We start from the raw sequence: 21,370 nt of genomic DNA on the forward strand, positions 1-21,370 counted from the left end.
CCTCCAGCAACTGCTATAATTTTAAATGTACAAAATAACCTGTATGAAATATTTTATTGCTGAAAATCTAAGCAGCAGTTTCTAACCTCAATCCTGATTCCAGTGAATACAATGCGAGATCACATGATGTAAAATAATACAAAGGAACAGGTGTTTTGATATATAAAAATTAAAGAAATAGAATTATTTTATTAGACAAATAACAGATTATCTCTCTATACACTTATAAATTACTTAGATTAAGAACTCCTAGTGTTTGACCTCTGTTAATCATGAACACTTTTGTAAACTTGAGACAAAGTATCCATTTATAGAGAGAGTGTGTCTCAGCTTTTTTAAGGCCTGCTTTATGTCCTTGTTTCTAAGACTATAGATAAAAGGGTTCAGCATGGGAGTGACCACTGTGTACATCACTGAGGCTATTGCACTTGCCCTTGAGATTTTGGTAGCAGCAGAGCTAAGATATACTCCAAGACCTGTACCATAAAACAAGGTCACTACTGAGAGGTGAGACCCACAAGTGGAAAAAGCTTTATACTTGCCCTCAGCTGTTGAAATTCTCAAAATGGAGGATGCAATCTTAGAGTAAGAGAAAATAATCCCAGTGACTGGAATAACACCCATAAGTCCAGCATCAAAATACAGCACTAGGTCATTGAGGAAGGTGTCAGAACAAGCCAGTTGAACTACCTGATTAAGTTCACAGAAAAAGTGGGGAATTTCCAACTCAGTACAAAAAGACAATTGCAAAACCATTAAGCCATGTAAAAGAGAGTCCAAAACACTCAATAACCAGGATGCCAGCAGCAGGAGGGCACAGACCCGGGGGTTCATGATGACCGTGTAGTGCAGGGGGTGGCAGATGGCCACGAAGCGGTCATAGGCCATTGCAGTCAGGAAGAAATTATCTAATTGTGCAAAAAGTATGAAAAAATACATCTGGCTAAGACAGTTTTTGAAAGTTATGATTTTTCTGCCTGTCTGGATGTTCAGCAGCATCTTTGGTACTGTGGTGGAGGTGAAACAGATATCTGTAAAAGAGAGGTTGGAGAGGAAGAAGTACATGGGTGTGTGGAGGTGGGAGTCAGTGATGATGGCCAAGATGATGATCAGATTTCCAATTAAGGTGACCAGGTACATGGACAGAAATAGCCCAAAGAGGAGGGGCTGCACTTTTGTATCTTCTGAGAACCCAAGGAGGATAAATTCTAAAACATAAGTTTGGTTATCTGTTTCCATGTAGATGATGTATTTCCTGGAAGAGATATCAAAGCAGTACAATTTTTGCTGCAAGCAGTGATCAGGAAAATATAGTAAATGGTATGGTTTATATTGTACATACATTAAGTTATTATTTTTATGGACTTTATATATTCTTATCTGAAAATTTTAGGGAAAACATATGTTCCTGCTTCTCCTTGATACTTTTGCTGACTAGAAATCCTAGTCCATAATAGAAAACACTTTGCCAAGGCAATATTTTCCATGATAAATTCTCTCAGAATTTATTTTAAGGAACAAACTTTATGACCAGTCTTTTTGTACCCCATGACAAAATAGTGAAGAAGTAGAACAAAGTTGTAGGAACCATATTACCTGGTTGCGGCACTTACTATAGAAACACCGTAATTAAAAAGAATCCTATTGACAAAGTGGATGAAGGAACCCACACAAAGAGGTTCTTTGCTGTTTCACAGAGGACAAGGGCAATTTGATGTAGAAAGTGTGGTTTTCTCAAGAAGTGGTGCTGGAACCATAGGATGCACTCATGCCGAACAACTAAGGAACTTAGGCACTGATTGTATTCATTTCACAAAAATTAAATCAAAATGAATCATACCACTTTAAAGTAAAATGCATTGTAAAAGTGCTAGACTAAAACTTGAAGAAAATCTAGGGGGCTGTAGTATGGTAAGAAGAATTAGCTATAACAACAAAAGCATGATCCATGAGGGATTAAAATTTATAAGTAGGGAAACGGACTTGGCCCAGTGGTTAGGGCGTCCGTCTACCACATGGGAGGTCCGCGGTTCAAACTCCCGGCTTCCTTGACCCATGTGGAGCTGGTCCATGCGCAGTGCTGATGCATGCAAGGAGTGCCTGCCACGCAGGGGTGTCCCCCGCGTAGGGGAGCCCCACACGCAAGGAGTGCGCCCGTAAGGAGAGCCGCCCAGCACGAAAGTGAGTACAGTGTGCCCAGGAATGGCACCGCCCACACTTTCTGTGCCGCTGACGACAACGGAAGCAGACAAAGAAACAAGACACAGCAAATAGACACAGAGAACAGACAACCGGGGGGAGGGGGAAATTAAATAAATAAATAAATGTTAAAAAAATTTATAAGTAAATTTTTATTCAAATGTAAAATTTCTGCTCTGTGAAAGACATTGATAAGGGGTTGTAAAGAAAATTTACAGATTTGGAAAAAATATTTACAAAACCCCTCTGGTAAATGTACAAATTACTATTAACACCATAAAGTAAGAAAGCAAATGCTGAACTAAAAAACTGACAAGAGATCTGAAAGCATCCTAATTTAAGAAGATTTGCTCTTCCCTAATAAGCATACAAAAAGAAATTCAAACTCATTGGCACCTAGGTGTTATTATCAAGTGCCAACTAGCAATGAGTCTGGAAAAAGACCTTGACCAAAAGGGGGAAATATTAAATAAAGATGAGTTTTTGTGACTAAGAGATTTCAAAGTGTGTTTGGAGGTCATTCCAGAAGTTATGCTTATGCATATCTCAGCAGAATCTCACTGACTGCTGCAGTAAACAGTGCCTCAAACAGTGGGGCTCTTATGGCTCTAGAAACATCTTTACACTCTAAGCAGTGGCAAGAATCTCAGGAATTTGGCACCCTGTCAGTGGGACTTACTTTGGAATTTATGCTCCTGAGCATAAATGACTTAGAGTCATTTGTATATTCCCAACATGTGGCTCTTCTGTACACTTTATTTGCAGAAGAGGCACATGTTCATACTATATTTGTTAAATGTATGTCCCAGAGTCTTAGATCTTTGGTCTGTTCATGTGCCAGTTGAGCACTGAATCTAAGTAGAGTTTCAGCACCTACTCTCCAGTTCATTGGACCTACCCAGGACAACTAAGAAGGAGTTGATAATGGACAACATCCATCCCGAGAAACAAAGAGGTCTGCAATTGCAAGAAATATAGTTCCATTCATCTGGCCAATGGGATCTGAGTTCCCTTTCAATTAGACACAAAGTGGGCATCACCATTACAAAATCCTCAAGATTGGGGAATGAACAATGGATAAAGTAGACTTATTATTTTCCTATTATAGACATATTATTATTCTAACAATGGAAGAACATTTATCTTTGATATAAAGGTGATGGCTACCCGAGATTCTGAGTGGAGGGAGATGGAAGAATAGGTGTAACATGGGGGCATTTTCAGAATGTTGCGAATGTCCTGCATGACATTGCACAGACGTCTACAGGCTGTTATATGTTTTGTCATTACTTAAAATTGTGCAGAACAGACTGTTAATTATAATATAAACTACAGTCCATGGTTAGTAGCAATGCTTCAATATGTTTTCATCAATTGTAGCAAATGTACCACACTAATGAAAGATGTCATGGGAAAGAGTGGGAGGGAGAATAGGTGGCGCATATGGGAACCCCCTATATTTTTATGTTACATTTATGTAAACTAAGCCTACTTTGAAGTTTTAAAATTTTAAATGAATAAATAAATAAACATCTTTAAAACGTTAAACATCATTTGTCACTAGGAATTGTCACCATGATATATCCTCACATGCTTATTAGATAAAATCCTCAACACTGAGAATACCGATTGCTGTTGAGTACGTGGAGCAGTGTATCTCCCATTCGTCGCTAGTGAGAACGCAAAATGTTTCTGCCAGAAGATTGTTGAGCAGTTTCTTGTAAAACTAAACATTGTCTTACCATACAATCCAGCAATTGTGCTTTTAGGTATATATGCAGATGATATGAAAACTGAAGTCCACACAAAAGCCCACACGTGGATGTTTATAGCAGCTGTATTTGTAACCTCCAAATCTGAAAGCAAGCAAGATGTTGGTCAACCACCACACCAGGGAACCAAGAGAGTCTACAACTGCAGGCAAGAGAATCCCATCTATCAGCCATGTGGGATCTAAGACCCCTCGCAGTTTATAGATACAGTGGACATCACCATCCCAGGGTCCACCGGATGGAGGAATAAATATGGATTAGAGTAGACTTACTAATATTCTACTATAGACTTATTGTGACTCTAGCAATGGATGAAACTATCATTGATATGGAGACAGTAGCCATGGGAGTTGCTTAGGGCAGGGAGAGGGAAAAAGTGGTGTGATATGGGTGCATTTTTTTTTTTTTTAATTTTTTTATTTTTTATTGACTTTGTAATAATATTACATTAAAAATATATATGTGAGGTCCCATTCAACCCCACCCCCCCACCCCCCCCTCTCCCCCCCCCCCCAACAACACTCGTTCCCATCATCATGACACATCCATTGGATTTGGTAAGTACATCTTTGGGCACCTCTGCACCTCATATACATTGGTTCACATCATGGCCCATACTCTCCTCTATTCCATCATGTAGGCCCTGTGAGGATTTACAATGTCCGGTGATTACCTCTGAAGCACCATCCAGGGCAGCTCCATGTCCCGAAGACGCCTCCACCTCTCATCTCTTCCTGCCTTTCCCCATACCCTTTGTCCATTATGTCCACTTTTCCCAATCCAATGCCACCTCTTCTATGTGGACACTGGATTGGTTGTGTCCATTGCACCTTTATGTCAAGAGGAGGCTCAGATTCCACCTGGATGCTGGATGCAATCCTCCCATTTTCAGTTGTAATCACTCTAGGCTCCATGGTGTGGTGGTTGTCCTTCTTCACCTCCATCTTAGCTGAGTGTGGTAAGTCCAATAAATCAGATTGTAGGTGCTGGAGTCTGTTGAGGCTCAGGATCTGGCTATTACATTGTCAGTCCAGAGATTCAAATCCCCTAAATATATCTTAAACCCCAACATTAACTGCACCTCCAGCACATTAGCATGGAAGTCTTATGAAGGGAGATCCCATCTGAGTCCAGATTCATTATGGGTGCATTTTTGAGACTTAGAGTTGTCCTGAATGATACCACATGGACAAATGCAGGACCTTATATATCCTGCCATAATCTACCAAATGGACTTGGAGAGAGTGTAAACTACAATGTAAACTATAATGCATGCTGCATAGCAATGCTCCAAAATGTATTCATCAAATGCAATGAATGTGCCACACTGATGAAAGAGGTTGTTCCTGTGGGAGGAGTGGGGAGTGTTTGAAGTGGGTTTGTATGGGAACCTCTTATATTTTTTTAATGTAACATTTTTTTTTGTTATCTATGTATCTTTAAATAAAAAAGAAAGTAATTTTAAAAAATCATAAATAACTGTGAGGTGGCCAAATGCACATTGCCCAGGCATTTTATCAACTCTTAAATTAATTTACAACTCTGACAAATGTCTGATAACATTTCCACAATAAAAATATTGCCTGGGGAAAAAAATAAAACAATATTCAATAGTTTGATTGGTAAACTCACTGTGCTATATCTATACAATGAACATTACTGAGACAAAAGGAAATGTCACATCCAGTCAAAAAAGATATGGATGAATCTTAAATAATTATTTCTAATTTACAGAAACTGTTTTTAAAATGCTGCATATGTTGATATCAAATATATCACCTTCTGGATTTGGCAAAACAATAAGATAATGGAATATTCATTAGTTGCTAGAGGACCGAGGTGAAGGAGATTTTAATAAGTGAAGCACAAGAATCAAGATTTCCATAGATAGATGGCAGATGAGGGAATATTTTTCTCACTGTGAAGTGGAAACTTACAGACAAGCAAGGGGAGGAGGCTAGAATTTTCTGTGTCATAGGCATTTAGCACTAGACACAACAACATCAATATAGATAATGATGGTTGTATATAGACTTTTTTAGACATTAATAGGTACAAGTTTAGTATACACACGTATATTTCTTTACACTCTCTGCATAGAGGGCCTAGAGGCCGCAGTATCAAGGAGCACAGATAGTGCCCAGACCTTGGAATTTAACACTTTTCTCCAATAAATGTCTTCTTAGAGAAGAACAAAATAACCACTTGGCACATCTTGTCATATCAAAGAGTAAACAGTCATTAAAATAAACCCTTCAATGATGGGGTTATAGTAAAGAGAAACATCGTGTAGCTGATAGAACTCCCATGGCCAAAAGTGGAATTAATTGATCAACAGCAATAAAGTATTGAATCACACCCCAAATTATGAAATAAATGTCATGAATCCATCTTAAAATAAATAGATTATTGATTAGGTAAATAAGAAGAGACAATTCTCTCATGCAGAATAATTCAAAAATTGACTTAGACATTTTTCTCTTAAGCCTCTGGAACATAAATCCCACTCCTGAAGACCTCCTCATGACTCTTTCCAAAGATGATACAAGGAAATCCTGAGAATTGAAGAACTTTATACTGGGAAAGGTCAACACACTGTTGATAAGGTCAACGTGAACAGTGATAAGTCCCATTGATTGGCTGCACTCTGAATTGAACTTATTGAAGATGACACTTTATCCCTGGTGTCTTCCTCCAAAAATGAGTAAACTAAGTCTAATTATCAGAAAGTTCTAATTTGGGCAGACTTTACAATATACCTCACCTCCACTCCTCAAAACTATCCAGGTTATCAAAAACAAGGAGAGTCTGAGAAGTTGTTACAACCACAAAGTGACTAAGAAGTTATGACAAATAAATGTAAGGTGTTACTTTGGATGGCAGATGTTAAGAACAGGGGAAAGGGGGTGAGAGGTTGTTGAAAACTGTCTCTAATATCATTGCAATTTTTCTATAAATCTAACATTGTTACAATATAATAAGTTTATTATTAGTGAAATGCAACATGCTAGGAACATCAACACCAAGTTTCAATCCAGATACAATTACATGTCTTTACAATAATATCACATGGCTGTTAAGTCTCACATTCTTTATTCCTCAAGTCAGAATTGTGAAACCAATGTCATAGAGTAATTGAAAGAATTAAATAATGAATATAAAATACCTGACATTGTTCCTAGTATTAATAGCCAATATTTTATACATTACAATTCAACCATACACAGATTCACTCTCCACAACTCCTTCCCCATGTCCACAGTGTTATTTCCATCTCTTATAATCAGTATGGGGTTTTGACAACAGCTTTACTCATATTGGCCCAGAGTGAGCTTTCCTGAGGGCAAGTCTTTCCATGATTATCACCTTATATAAACCAGCATTGATTCTCCAAACATAAATATCCATCTTGTGGACAAAACACAAGGCTCTCTGTTATCTGGATGCTGCCAGTCTGGCCAGGCTTTTGTTCCCCTTTTCAAGTCCCTGCCCCTCATTGTTCATCAGATATTAAGAATTGTTTTAAAAACCTCACCTCAGCTTATGGTTATATTGATTGTACATTTGTGCCCCTGTCATCTATTCTTGGTGTACTTCTATCACTTTCACCTCCTGCAATTACTCTAAATCCTTCTTCATGTCTCATTACAATTAAAATCTCCCTTGTGACACCTTCACTGACCTGCACAGGATGAGTCTGTATTTTTTGATCCACTTCATCAGGATTCCAGAGCCATATCAGGATATTGGACATACTTATTTCTATGTGTATTAAGATGCAATCTCCTTAATATAAGGAACAGAGTCTTTCTCATTTCATTATTACCAAAATAATATTTATAGCTCATCATGAAGCAATTGATGACTAAACATTTCATGAATGACTAAAAGAAAAAATGAATAAATGTGATTAAACAGACACTTTCAAAAATAATAAAGAATGAGAGAAATAAGGAAAAATGCTGCTGAGAGTGGAAATATCCAAGAGGGAGAGGTCAGAGGAGACAGATTGGAAAAATAATATATTTTAGTGTATCTGCTATCTATTTCCACTCAGGCTTTTTAATAAGGCAGGACTTTGAATTTTAACCTTTCTCTATTTTCATAGCCTGTTGATATCTTAAAAGCTTCTACCAATAAAAGGGATCCATGGAGCCAAAACACATTCCGCCAGTATCTGTGAAGATTCTATAACTCACCCTAAAATTATCAAGGCAGTGTCTAATTTCACCAATGCAGATTCTTCCTTGAATTATGGATGAAGTTGGAAGCTCTGCTCCCAGGTTGAAAAGGGAGATGGAATCAGTCAAGAGGTCGCTAGAAGACAAACTGTATTTTCTCTTCACCAGAGATTGGTAAAGTAGATTTGACATAATGAAGAGGAAGCAGTTAGGGATTGTTTCTGAGCAATTAGGGACTCCATTCCCATGAGCTGCATTAATTAAGTATTCTTTTGTCTGAGAACTCCCTGAGATAATCGCTTCTCTGAAGGTAAGAAAGGAAAGTACAATGCATATGTATTAGTCAGGCAAAGGGGTGCTGATGCAAAATATCAGAAATTGGTTGTTTTATGTTCCTTTTTTTAATTGCATTTTTTGAAGATATATAGATCCAAAAAAATGTAGGGGGGTGGGAGGTACATGGGGACCTCATATTTTTTTAATATAAATTTTAGAAGAAAATAAAGAAGAAAAATAAAAAATAAAAAAATAGAAGAAGTTCCTATATACCCCACAACATACACTCCCACTCCTCCCACATCAGCAACTTCTTTCATCATTGTGGCACATTCAATGCATTTGTTAAATACATTTTGGAGCACTGTTGGACCACATGGATCATACTTTACATTGTAGTTACACTCTCCCCCAGTCCATTCAGTGGGTGATGGCAGGATATATAATATCCAGCATCTGTCCCTGCAATATCATTTAGGACAACTCCAAGACCCAAAAAAAAAAAATGTGCCCACATCCCTCACTTTTTCCCTCTTCCTGCCCTCAGCAATGCCTGTGACCACTTTCTCCCCATCAATGTTACAATTTCTTCCATTACTAGACACGATAGTTCTATAGTAGAATATCTGTAAGACCACTCTAATCCATATTTGACTCCTCTGTACTGCAGACACTGGGATGGTGATGTACACACTGCCTCTGTATCAGGAGGGGTTTAAATCCCACATGGTTGGTGGATGCAATTCTTCTGCTTGGAGTTTTAGGTACTGTTGGTTCCCTGGTGTGGTGGTTGACCATCTCACCTCCATGTTAGCTGACTGGTGAAGCTCAGGACCCAGCTGGCACATGGCAAGTCCAGAGATTCAAGTCTCTTGAGTATACACCAAACCCAGTGACAACAACAAGTTCAGTAAAAGTGACAGAAAATGCATATGTAGAAAGATCACATATGAGTCCAACTTTATCGCATTCAGGAACACAAATTCCAAAGTAGGACCCACTGACAAGGCACTGAACTCCAGAGCCATCTGCCATGACCATAGGATCTGTGGGTATCCATAGCCCTCAGGAGCACCAGTACCTGGTGTTGCATCTACTTTGGCTATCTCTGGGATTCTGCTGAGGCATGCATAAGCGTGATCCCTCTGATTACCTCCCAACTCTTTTTTGAAGGCTCTCAGCATATAAACTCACTTGTCTTTACCATTTCCCCTTATATTCAAGATCTTTTTCTACTTGCATTACCAGTTGGTGATAGGTAGTAATCCCTCGGTGCCAGTGAGGCTCATCCTGGGAGTCATGTCCAATGATAGGGGGAAGGTAATGCATTTACATGCTCAGTTTGGCTTAAAGACTGACCACATTTGAGTCACAGAGAGGCTCTCAAGAGGTTAACTCTTTGGCACCCTCCTGCTCTAGGCCTAGTTTAAATTTCAGGCACACAGGCTCATAAGCAAAGTCATTATTTTCAAGTGTTCATCTTTGGACCATACTTCTTCACTGGTCTTTGCCCTTGCACTTGTGGGATTGTTTCTGTGCCATTGGGAAATGTAACATAGCTCCCCTGGCTATTTAATCAGCATTCCCTCAGTTGTTGTAACTTTAACTACTATGAAAATACCCAGCTAATATCCAAATATTTTTATATACTTAATATACATGTCCTGGAGAACTCCCTCCTAACCATGTGTCCCCATCAATATAATCCCACACCAGTGTTCCTTTCCTGCCATAGTTGAACCCCTCTGTGGTCCAAAACTTCTTCAAAAATGAAACGTAATATAGTGCCAAATTCCATTATTAGCCAAGTGAAATAGTAATGATAGGTTTAAAGATTAGAAATAGAATTCGTACTAATTTAGAAAAACTAAAATAAAGTGAATCATAAATTGGGTATTAAAAATATAAAATATTATATAACTTTTTTGACATTTTGTCTTTCATCACTCTAATAGGTGTCACCCTGTATGTACAGTGGCAAGGATTTCCCCTTCAATCCATTCTCAGTGTTGATATACCTCTTTTTTTACTTTTAATTTTACCTTCAAAACGTTTTAGATCACAGTAAAGTCACACATACAATATAGGGAGATCCCATATATCCAAAACCAAACCATCTTCCCCCTTCCCCAACAATAATCCCTCCACACTATAAGTTATATTTGCTGTAGCTGATGTCAGATATTGAAACAAAGCTACCAAACATGGTTCCATTCTGGTTAATACCACAGTCTACATTCCAGAGTGTACAATTTTCTAAAATTTTAGCAAAACCATGGTTTTCATTATGGTTTACATTTTAGTGTATAGATATTTATCCATTTTTGGTGAAGTTTAAAATGTCCTATATCCATCATTGCATGATCTTTTGGAACACTTCCATTGCCCCACAGTTATGCTGTCTCCATCTATTCTATTTGTCTCTTCACCTCCCCTCAGGGCCCATAGTGACAACCAAGCTTCACTGCTTGAAGTGTCAGGTTTAGAGATACTTGCAACAACACTTCTCCAAAGAAGAAACACAAATGGCTAAAAAGCACATGAAAAGATGTTCAAAATTACTAGCTATTAGGGAAATGCAAGTCAAAACTACAATGGGATACCATCTTACTCCCATAAGACTAGTGGCTATTAAAGAAAGAGAAGACTACAAGTGTTGGAGTGGATGTGGAGGAATGGGAACACTCATCCATGGCTTGTCAGAATGCAGAAGGATACAACCATTCTGGAGGACAGCTTGGCAGTTTCTCAAAAAGTAGCTATAGATTTGCCATATGACCCAACAATTCCACTGCTGGGTAACTACCCAGAAGAACTAAAAAAAAGGACACAAACCAATATATGCACACCAATGTCATATTCACTATTCACTATTGCTAAAAGTTGGAACCAACCCAAATGCCCATCAACAGATGAGTGGATAAACAAAATGCGGTACATACATGCAGTGGAATACTACTCAGCCATAAGAAGGAATACAATATAAACACATGGGATAAAATGGATGAATCTTGAGGAACTTATGTTGAATAAATCAAACCAGGCATTGAAGGACAAGTACTGCATGACCTCTCTGATACAAAACAAGCAAACCAAGCTGTCTCAGAGAACTAGAGACTGGATGATAGTGTTACAGGAAATTGGGCAGGGGAGAGGAAGGTTGCGAGCTGATGCCTACATGGGTAAAATCTATGATTAAGTGGAGGTAAGTAGTAGTACAGGAAAGGGATAAGACAGGGGCATAGGGATACAATTGGTTGGGGCTTTGCAGGCTTGAGCTGGGCTAGAGTTGGAAGAATGGTTCAGATGACCCAAGGAAGTGGGGGAGGGATGGTGGAACAGATGAACATGTTTGGTTTTATAAAGGGTATTTATTTGAGGTAGGACCTTACAGATGCCAGGCCATAAAGCATAAGTTACGTCCCTCATCAAATATATTTTCACGTGTTGGAGCAAGATGGCTGCTGATATCTGTGAGGATTCAGGCTTCCTGGTTTCTTCCCTTCCAGTGTCTATTCTCTCTCTGGCTTCAAAATTCCTTTCTTCCCAGGAATTGCTTCTCTTTCCTCTGTGTGTTTACTCCTGGGGTTCCAGCTTAAGACTTCAGCATCAAACTCCAGCATCAAAATTCCAACATCAAGAATCCTCAACTCTGTCCTTTACCATGTCTTTTATTAGTGAGTCCCCTCACACCAAGGTATGGGGACTCAAAACCCTACTGGCACAAAAAGTTTACTTGATTACTTAATCCAATAAATCTCTGAGTCCAATATAATCTAATATGCTCAGAGGAAAAGATCTGTTTACAAACATAATCTATTACTTTTTGGAATTCAATGATAATAGCAAACTGCTACACTCCACCCTCTAAATTCCAAAAAGATTTTACAATATTCAAAAAACCTTAAATCTTTTACAATGCAAGTACTAAATAATATCACAATCAATTTAAAGAAATACAGTTTGTCTTGGGGAATTGTCCAACTGCTCTAGACCTCTGAAATTACAAAGCAACTTATCTGCTTCCAATACACAAATGTATAGAAAAAGGATGAACATTTTCATTACAATAAGGAGAAATTGGGAGGGAAACAAGAGTCACAGTGTCTCTGCAGTTCAGTAGACCTGCAGGGCATCCTCTATTCAATTTCAAAGTCTGAGAATCATTCTTAAGTTGATGGTTTCTTCTCCTTGGTGCCTTATGGGAACCCACCATTTCCACAAGCTTGCCCAATGGCCATTTTCTTGGTTCCACCATCAAAAAGCATCTGGGTGTTGACCAAGCTACAGACCTCTCCCTCCAAGTGTGTTTGGGTGATTGCCACACCTTACCCAATCTTTGGGTTAGAGTCTTAACCATCCTCTTACAGTGACATGAAGACAACATTCCCCCTAACATTTGGCATATAGACTCAGCCCTCTTAAAGCAATGAGTTGACCCCCTTGCCTTCCCCAGCCTTTGGGGAACATGCCCACCCCTCTCAGACCTACAGGGTACTAACTTTATCTGCTTAATCCTTGGGGAATGTACTACACACTCTCTGTACCCTGGGGCAGCAAGCCTCTCTTAGAACATTGGGCAGGAACATCCTCCCCCTTCAACTGCTTGGTCAAACTCACCCTCTCTATACACATGGCTAAGGTTCTTCCCTTGGCCCAAGGTTATGTCCTAATTCCAGATCTCAGCTTCCATGGTTTTACTCTTGAATTTGTTTCCCCTTCAATCTCTCCTTTCCATGTCCCTTTTATTCCAGACTGACAGCGGTTTTATTCATACAGCTCTCTCAAAAACCTTGTTGGTTTAGCTGCAGGAAGCAGGGATCCAAGCAATCAGGCAGTAAGACTTTCCACAAGTCTTTTCAACATAACAGCATCTTCAATTCAGATTTACAAGTTCCAAGTTTAGTTTCATTTTCCAGTGGGGCACTTTCATCAGGGAGCTTGATTTCCATAGGCTTGGAATTTCCAGAATCAGTTTCTATTTTCTTTGTGCCCTACAGTTCAGTCTCTGGCATATCTCTCTACCTAGCATTTTGCTATAACCTGCAAGCAGAACCCAAGCTGCAGTCTCTGGGTTTGTTTTGGAAATTTCTTCAACTAAATGCCCAGGCTCAGCATTTTCAAATTCTGCTTTCCTTAAACCAGGAGTTAATCTTGCTAAGTCTAAGCAACTTTAAAACTTAGATTTTGATCAGCGGGGGGGGGGGGGGGGGGGGGGGGGGGGGGGGGGGGGGGGGGGCGGGGCAAGATGATGGCTGAGTGAGCATACCTGATAATCTCTCCTGCAAAGAAGCAGCTGGGCAGCGTTGGAGGTTCTTCAGAACCAGGCTGTTTTGGGATTTTTGCAGGGCAGGAGGTGTCTGGACATCAATTTGGTGGGAAGGTAACAGAGAAAATTCATTTATAAGATATAATTAAGACTCTATTACAGGGAGCTGGGAGCTGCGCATGGGACACTCCCTCCTGGGGTGGGTGGAGCTGCAGCACCAGCGCTGCTGCGGCACTCTCTGGAGGCTCTGTGGTACTGGGGAATTCATAAGCCCTGAGCGGACTATTGGGGGACTAACAGGAGAGGAGGCCTTTGCAGACCAATTCGGGGAGATAAACGGGAGTTTTATTGCGAAGCAGGGAATTTTTGATTGCAGACACAAATAATAGCACTTCCACCTAGAATCCCGCCCCCCCAAGGCTGGCTGCCGATCTGCAGTGGACTTAAATTGCTAGCAATAAAGAGACGCCACCAGGAGGCTATTACAGGGTCTGGCAGGGTGGGAGACATCTGGAAGCCGATTAGGGGAATATTTTGTGAAGTGTGGGAATTTCGGTTTTGGACTCTGTTATTGACATTTCGGGATGGAGCCCCACTCCCGGGCCTGGCTACTGATCTGCATCATTAAATTGGCTGCAGTGTAGAGGTGCCCCCAGGTGGCCGTTCCGGGGGCTTACAGGGTGGGAGGTGTCCTAAAGTTGAATTGGTGATACATCCACAGAAGAGACCCCAGTGAGTGAGTGAATTGTGGGTTTCAGACACACAAGAGAGAGTTTGCAGATGTGACCTCACCCATAGGGCTGGCACCCAGCTGCAGGGATCCCTGAAGGCTGTGTTGCACTGTGGTGCTCCCAGGCTCCCTGTTAACCAGATTTGAGGTTGCCAGGTCTGAGTCCCCTAAACCCTGGTGGCCCACATCCCAGAGACTCACACCTCTTGAGTCTTCAATATCTCAGACTTTCCATCCCTGAATTGATCATGCCCTGAGGTCCATCTGGTGTCCTTGAATGTCCTAGCCCTCAACATTTGCATTTTTCCTTTTTGTTTTGTTTTGTTTTGTTTTTATTTTTATTTTATTTTATTTTTTATTTTTTTTAATGTCCTGATTGCTAACATTGCATTATCTCCTAGTCTTTTCTCCCAGCATATCCCCCAAGGTCTATTTTTGTTTTTTGGGTTTTTTTTTTTCAGTTATTTAGGGGATTTTTTGTTTGCTTGTTTGTTTGTTGTTGCTGCTGTGGTTGTTCTATTTCCTTTTTCTCTTTTCCCTACTTGTTCCCCTCCCTTTACACACCCCCTTTTTCTTTATTCCTTTCTTCTCTTTTTTTTTCTTTTCTTCTTCTCTTGCCCCTCATTTTCTTCTTATTTTATTTTATCTTAATTATACAATAGGTGCTGCAGGGAACACCTCACATTTGCTGGGTTTCCTCATCCTCTGCTGCCTCATTTCTGTGTAGATTGATTTTGGCTACCTACACTATCCCCTTTCCCCTACATCTTGATATCCCCCATCATCTACTGTCTCTCCTATATCCCACCTCCCTTTCTTTGATCCTGAAGTGTCTAAATCTTAATTTCTAATACCTTTGTTTTGTTCTCTGTCTTTTATCCACTCTTGAAAATATTGCCTTTCTTTTCTCTTTCCCTCTCTCATGAAAACAATTGCTTTTTAATTCATACCATATTCCTCCCATATTCATTCAACTACCTCATTATAGGTACTCTACCTACTGCTATAACTCTACACAACTTACAGGAATCTAATATCCATCCTCCCAGATCTCATATTGTTGCTCTGTTAACATTTATCACCAATACTACTTTACACTTTTTCCTTGCTTACACAATTGCCTTTCCCGAGCCCTAATACTTTCCTTTAAAGTGAATTCAACCAGCAATAAAAAATTAGAAAGAAGAACAAAGTGACAAAGAGAAGATATAACACTTACACAAAAACAACAGCTAATTAATCTGAAAGACTAGACAAAGAAGCTAAGGAACTGATTAAACCTGTCAAGATAAAATGATGACCAGACAGCAACAAAAATCTACAAACCAAACCAGTAATCAAGAAAACATGGCTGGGAGCCGGCTGGGCCGCTGTAGCGAGCGGAGCTGGGCGGAGCCAGGCCAGGCCAAGGCGGCGTGAGGAGCCGGGCAGAGCCGGTCCAAGCCTCCGCGGCGGGCGGAGCCGGGCCTGCGGAGGGGTTTCTGTTTTTTTTTTTTTTTGTTTGTTTGTTTGTTTGTTTGTTTTTTTAATTTTACTTAATTTTTTTTTTTTTTTTTTTTTTTTTTGAGCATCTGCAGTACTGGGGAGTTCGTGGGCCCTGGGCGGCCTATTGGGGGTTTGTGGGAAGGGAGGTGCTTGCAGACCCATTTGGGCAGACAGACGGGGGGGTTTTAGGGCAAAGCGGGGGGAAGTTGTTGTTTTAGATAGTGTTGCAATTGTGACACGTGTGTACCTGTATCTCTCTTCTCCCTATCCGTTCCCCACCGTTTGCCCATCCTCTTTTTCTTTCTTCATTTCTTCTTGCCTTTCTTTTTTCTCTATTATAATTAGTTTGTTTTTTTTTTTTTTTTGTTTTTTTTCGGTTTTCTCTTTCCCTCTTGTCCCTCATCTTCCACTTATTTTTACTTTAATTCAAGTATACAATAGGTGCTACAGGGAACACCTCACATTTGCTGGGTTTTCCCATCCTCCACTGCCTCATTTCTGTGTGAACTGATTTAGGCTACCTACACTATCCCCCTTCCCCTGCATCTTGATATCCACTATCATCTACTGTCTCTCCTATATTCCACCCCCCACCTCCTGTTCTTTGATCCACAAAGTGTCTAACTCTTAATTTCTAATACCTTTGTTCTGTTTTCTGTCTATTATCCACTCTTGAAACTATTACCTTTCTTTTCTTTTTCCCTCTCTCATGAAAACAATAGCTGTGTAGTTCATACCATATTCCTCCCAAATTCAGTCATCAACTTCATAAAAGGTACTCTACCTACAGCTATAACTCTATACAATCTACATGAATCTAACCTCCATCCTTCCAGATCTCATATTCCTGCTTTATTAACATACATCACCAATACAACTTTACACTTTTCCCTTGCTTACACAATTGCCTTTCCCCAACACTAATACTTTCCTCTAAAGTGAACTTAACCAACAACAAGTAACTAGAATAAGAAGATAAAAGTGACAAAGAGAAGATATAACACCTGTGCAAAAATAACAACTAATTAACCTCCAAGAGCAGACAAAGAAGCTAAGGAACTGATTAAATTCGTCAAAATAAAGAGATGACCAGAAAGCAACAAAAATCTACGAACCAAACCAATAATCAGGAAAACATGGCTGAATCCAATCAACAAACCAATAATCACGAAGGGGAGCAAAACTTGGCACAAGCAATGAAAGATCTCAGAACATTTATCACCGACAAAATTGATGCAGTAATGAAAGAGGTTAACAACATGAAGACATCACTTGGAGGGGAAATTGCAGACATACGCAAAAACATAACAGATATGATGGGAATGAACACCACAGTTCAAGAAATCAAAAATACACTTGCAGCAAATATCAGCAGACTAGAAGAGACAGAGCAGAGAATTAGTGATGTGGAAGATAGTACATCAGAAATCAAACAGATAGTAGAAGGGGTCAATAAGAAGATAGAAAAAATCCAATTAGGATTTAGGGACCTGAATGACAATGCAAAACGCTCAAACATACGTATTATAGGCATTCCAGAAGGTGAAGAGAAGGGAAAGGGGTCAGAAAGAGTGTTGCAGGAAATAATGACTGAAAACTTCCCAAATCTACTGAAAGAGACAGATGTACATATCCAAGAAGCACAGCGCACTCCACAAGTCATAAACCCCAACAGGCCCACCCCAAGACATATACTTGTCAAATTATCCAATGCTCAAGACAAAGAGAAGATCCTAAAAGCAGCAAGAGAAAAGAAAACCATCACATACAAGGGAAGCTCAATTAGATTAAGTGCTGATTTTTCTTCTGAAACCATGGAGGCAAGAAGACAGTGGTATGATATAGTCAAGGTACTAAAGGAAAAAAATTTCCAACCAAGAATACTCTATCCAGCTAAACTAGCATTCAAACATGATGGAGAGTTCAAAATATTCGCAGACAAACAGAAACTGAAAGAGTATACCAACAAGAAACCTCCCCTTCAAGAAATTCTAAAGGGAGTTCTGCAGGAAGAAAGGAAAAAACAGGAAAGGCAAAGTTGGAGGAGAGTATAAGACCAACAACAACAACAAAAAAGACAAAAAAAAATATACAAACAAAATATGACAAACACAAATCCAATCAAAATATGGCTAACACAAATAATTCCTTGATAGTAATAACACTGAATGTCAATGGATTAAACTCACCTATCAAAAGATTCAGACTGGGACACTGGATAAGGAAATATGACCCATCCATATGCTGTCTACAAGAGACACATCTTAGACCCAGAGACGCATGGAGATTGAAAGTGAAAGGCTGGAAAACAATCATACAAGCTAACAATAACCAAAAAAAGGCAGGAGTAGCTATATTAATATCAGACAAAATAGACTTTAAATGTGAAACAATTGTGAGAGACAAAGAAGGATACTACATTTTAGTCAAAGGGAAAATCTGTCAAGAAGATCGAACAATCATAAATATCTATGCCCCTAACAAGGGTGCCTCTAAATACGTCAGGCAAACGCTGGAAAAACTAAGTGAAAGAATAGATACATCTACAATTATAGTGGGGGATTTTAATACACCACTATCAATTCTGGACAGAACATCTCAAAAGAGAATCACCAAAGACACAAAACATCTGAATAGTATATTAGAGGAGCTCGATCTAATAGACATATATAGATCGCTACACCCAAACACAGCAGGATATACATTTTTCTCAAGCGCACATGGATCATTCTCCAAGATAGATCATATGCCAGGCCACAAAGAAAGGCTGAACGAATTCAGAAAGATTGAAATCATACAAAACATTATCTCTGACCACAGTGGAGTCAAGCTGGAGATTTGCAAGGGAAAGAAGCCCAGATTTCACACCACGATTTGGAAATTAAACAACACACTCTTAGAAAAACAGTGGGTCAAAGAGGAAATCTCAAAAGAAATCAATGACTACCTTGAAACAAATGATAATGATAACACAACATACCAAAATTTATGGGATGCAGCAAAAGCAGTACTGAGAGGGAAGTTTATAGCCATAAATTCATATATCAAAAAAGAAGAAAGAGCAAAAATTGAAGAACTAACTGCACATTTGAAGGAATTAGAAAAACAACAACAAAGTAACCCAACAGGAAGAAGAAGGAAGGAAATAACAAAGATAAGAGCAGAACTAAATGAAATAGAAAATAAGAAAGCACTTGAACAGATAAACAAGACCAAGAGCTGGTTTTTTGAGAAGATTAACAAAATTGACAAACCTTTAGCAACACTAACAAAGAAAAAAAGAGAGAAGATGCAAATTCACAAAATAAGAAATGAGAAAGGCGATATCACCACTGACCCCACAGAAATAAAGACTATCATAAGAGGATATTTTGAAAAACTATATTCCAACAAAAATGACAATCTAGAGGAAATGGACAAATTCCTAGAAACACATAAACAGCCCATATTGACAAAAGAAGAAATTGATGATCTTAACAAACCAATCACAAGCAGAGAGATAGAATCAGTTATTAAAAATCTCCCAACTAAGAAGAGCCCAGGGCCAGATGGCTTCACAGGTGAATTCTATAAAACATTCCGGAAAGAACTGACACCAATCCTGCTGAAACTATTCCAAACCATCGAAACAGAAAGAACATTACCCAACTCCTTCTATGATGCCAACATTACCCTAGTACCAAAGCCAAACAAAGACATCACAAGAAAGGAAAATTACAGACCAATTTCTCTAATGAACCTAGACGCAAAAATACTTAACAAAATACTTGCTAATCGTATTCAACAACACATTAAACGAATTATACACCACGACCAAGTGGGATTCATCCCAGGTATGCAAGGATGGTTCAACATAAGAAAATCGATCAACGTAATACACCATATAAACAGATTGAAGGAAAAAAATCACATGATTATATCTATTGATGCAGAAAAAGCATTTGACAAAATACAGCACCCTTTCTTGATAAAAACACTCCAAATGATTGGAATACAAGGAAATTTTTTGAACATGATAAAGAGTATATATGAAAAACCTAAAGCCAATATTGTTTACAATGGAGAAATCCTAGACTCCTTCCCTCTAAACTCAGGAACAAGACAAGGATGCCCACTGTCGCCGCTCCTATTTAACATTGTCTTAGAAGTACTTGCTCGAGCACTGAGGCAAGAACCAGAAATAAAAGGCATTCAAATTGGAAAGGAAGAAGTCAAAATTTCATTATTTGCAGATGACATGATCCTATACATAGAAAACCCTGAGAGATCTACAACGAAGATTCTAGAACTCATAAATGAGTTTAGTAAAGTCGCAGGTTATAAGATCAATGCGCAAAAATCAGTAGCATTTCTGTACACCAATAATGAGCAAGATCAGGAGGAAATCAAGAAACAAATACCATTCACAATAGTAAATAAAAAAATCAAATACTTAGGAATAAATTTAACTAAAGAGGTAAAGAACTTATACACTGAGAACTATACAAGATTGTTCAAGGAAATCAAAGAAGACCTAAATAAATGGAAGACTATTCCTTGTTCATGGATAGGAAGACTGAACATTATTAAGATGTCTATCCTACCAAAATTGATCTACACATTCAATGCAATCCCAATAAAAATCAATGCAGCCTTCTTTAAGGAACTAGAAAAACTAACTATGAAATTTATTTGGAAAGGAAAGAGACCCCGAATAGCCAAAGACATACTGAAAAAGAAAAACGAAATTGGAGGAATCACACTACCTGACTTCAAAACATACTATAAAGCTACGGTGGTGAAAACAGCATGGTATTGGCATAAGGAGAGACATATAGACCAATGGAATCGAATTGAAAGCTCTGATATAGAACCTCACATATACAACCACATAATATTCGATAAAGCCACCAAACCCTCTCAACTGGGAGAGAGTGGCCTATTCAACAAATGGTGTCTGGAGAACTGGATAGCCATATGTAGAAGAATGAAAGAGGATTACCATCTCACACCTTATACAAAGATCAACTCAAGATGGATCAAAGACCTAAATATAAGAGCCAAGACCATAAAAACCTTAGAAAGCAGTGTAGGGAAACATCTACAGGACCTTGTAATAGGTAATGGATTTATGAATATCTCACCAAAAGCACGAGCAGCAAAAGAACTAATAGATAAATGGGACTTCCTCAAAATTAAAGCCTTCTGCACCTCAAAGGAGTTTGTCAAGAAAGTAAAAAGGGAGCCCACACAGTGGGAGAAAATATTTGGCAATCATATATCTGATAAGAAACTTATAACTTGCATATATAAAGAACTCCTACATCTTGAAAATAAAAAGATAAACAATCCATTTAAAAAATGGGAAAAAGACTTAAACAGACACTTCTCCGAAGAAGAAATACAAATGGCAAGAAAGCACATGAAAAAATGCTCCAAATCTCTAGCTATCAGGGAAATGCAAATCAAAACCACAATG

At 38.9% G+C, this 21,370-nt stretch overlaps 1 protein-coding gene across 1 annotated transcript; it reads right to left on the reverse strand.

Annotated features, from left to right (window-relative positions):
* Window positions 1–270: 270 nt before the first annotated feature.
* Window positions 271–1,239, reverse strand: LOC105747500 (olfactory receptor 7A10-like). The gene has a single exon (XM_012530625.2). The coding sequence runs from the start codon at window positions 1,237–1,239 to the stop codon at window positions 271–273; it is 969 nt and encodes a 322-aa protein (XP_012386079.2).
* Between the last annotated feature and the right edge of the window lie 20,131 nt (window positions 1,240–21,370).

This window comes from Dasypus novemcinctus, chromosome 30 (genome assembly GCF_030445035.2).
Source record: "Dasypus novemcinctus isolate mDasNov1 chromosome 30, mDasNov1.1.hap2, whole genome shotgun sequence".
NCBI classification, from domain to species: domain Eukaryota; kingdom Metazoa; phylum Chordata; class Mammalia; order Cingulata; family Dasypodidae; genus Dasypus; species Dasypus novemcinctus.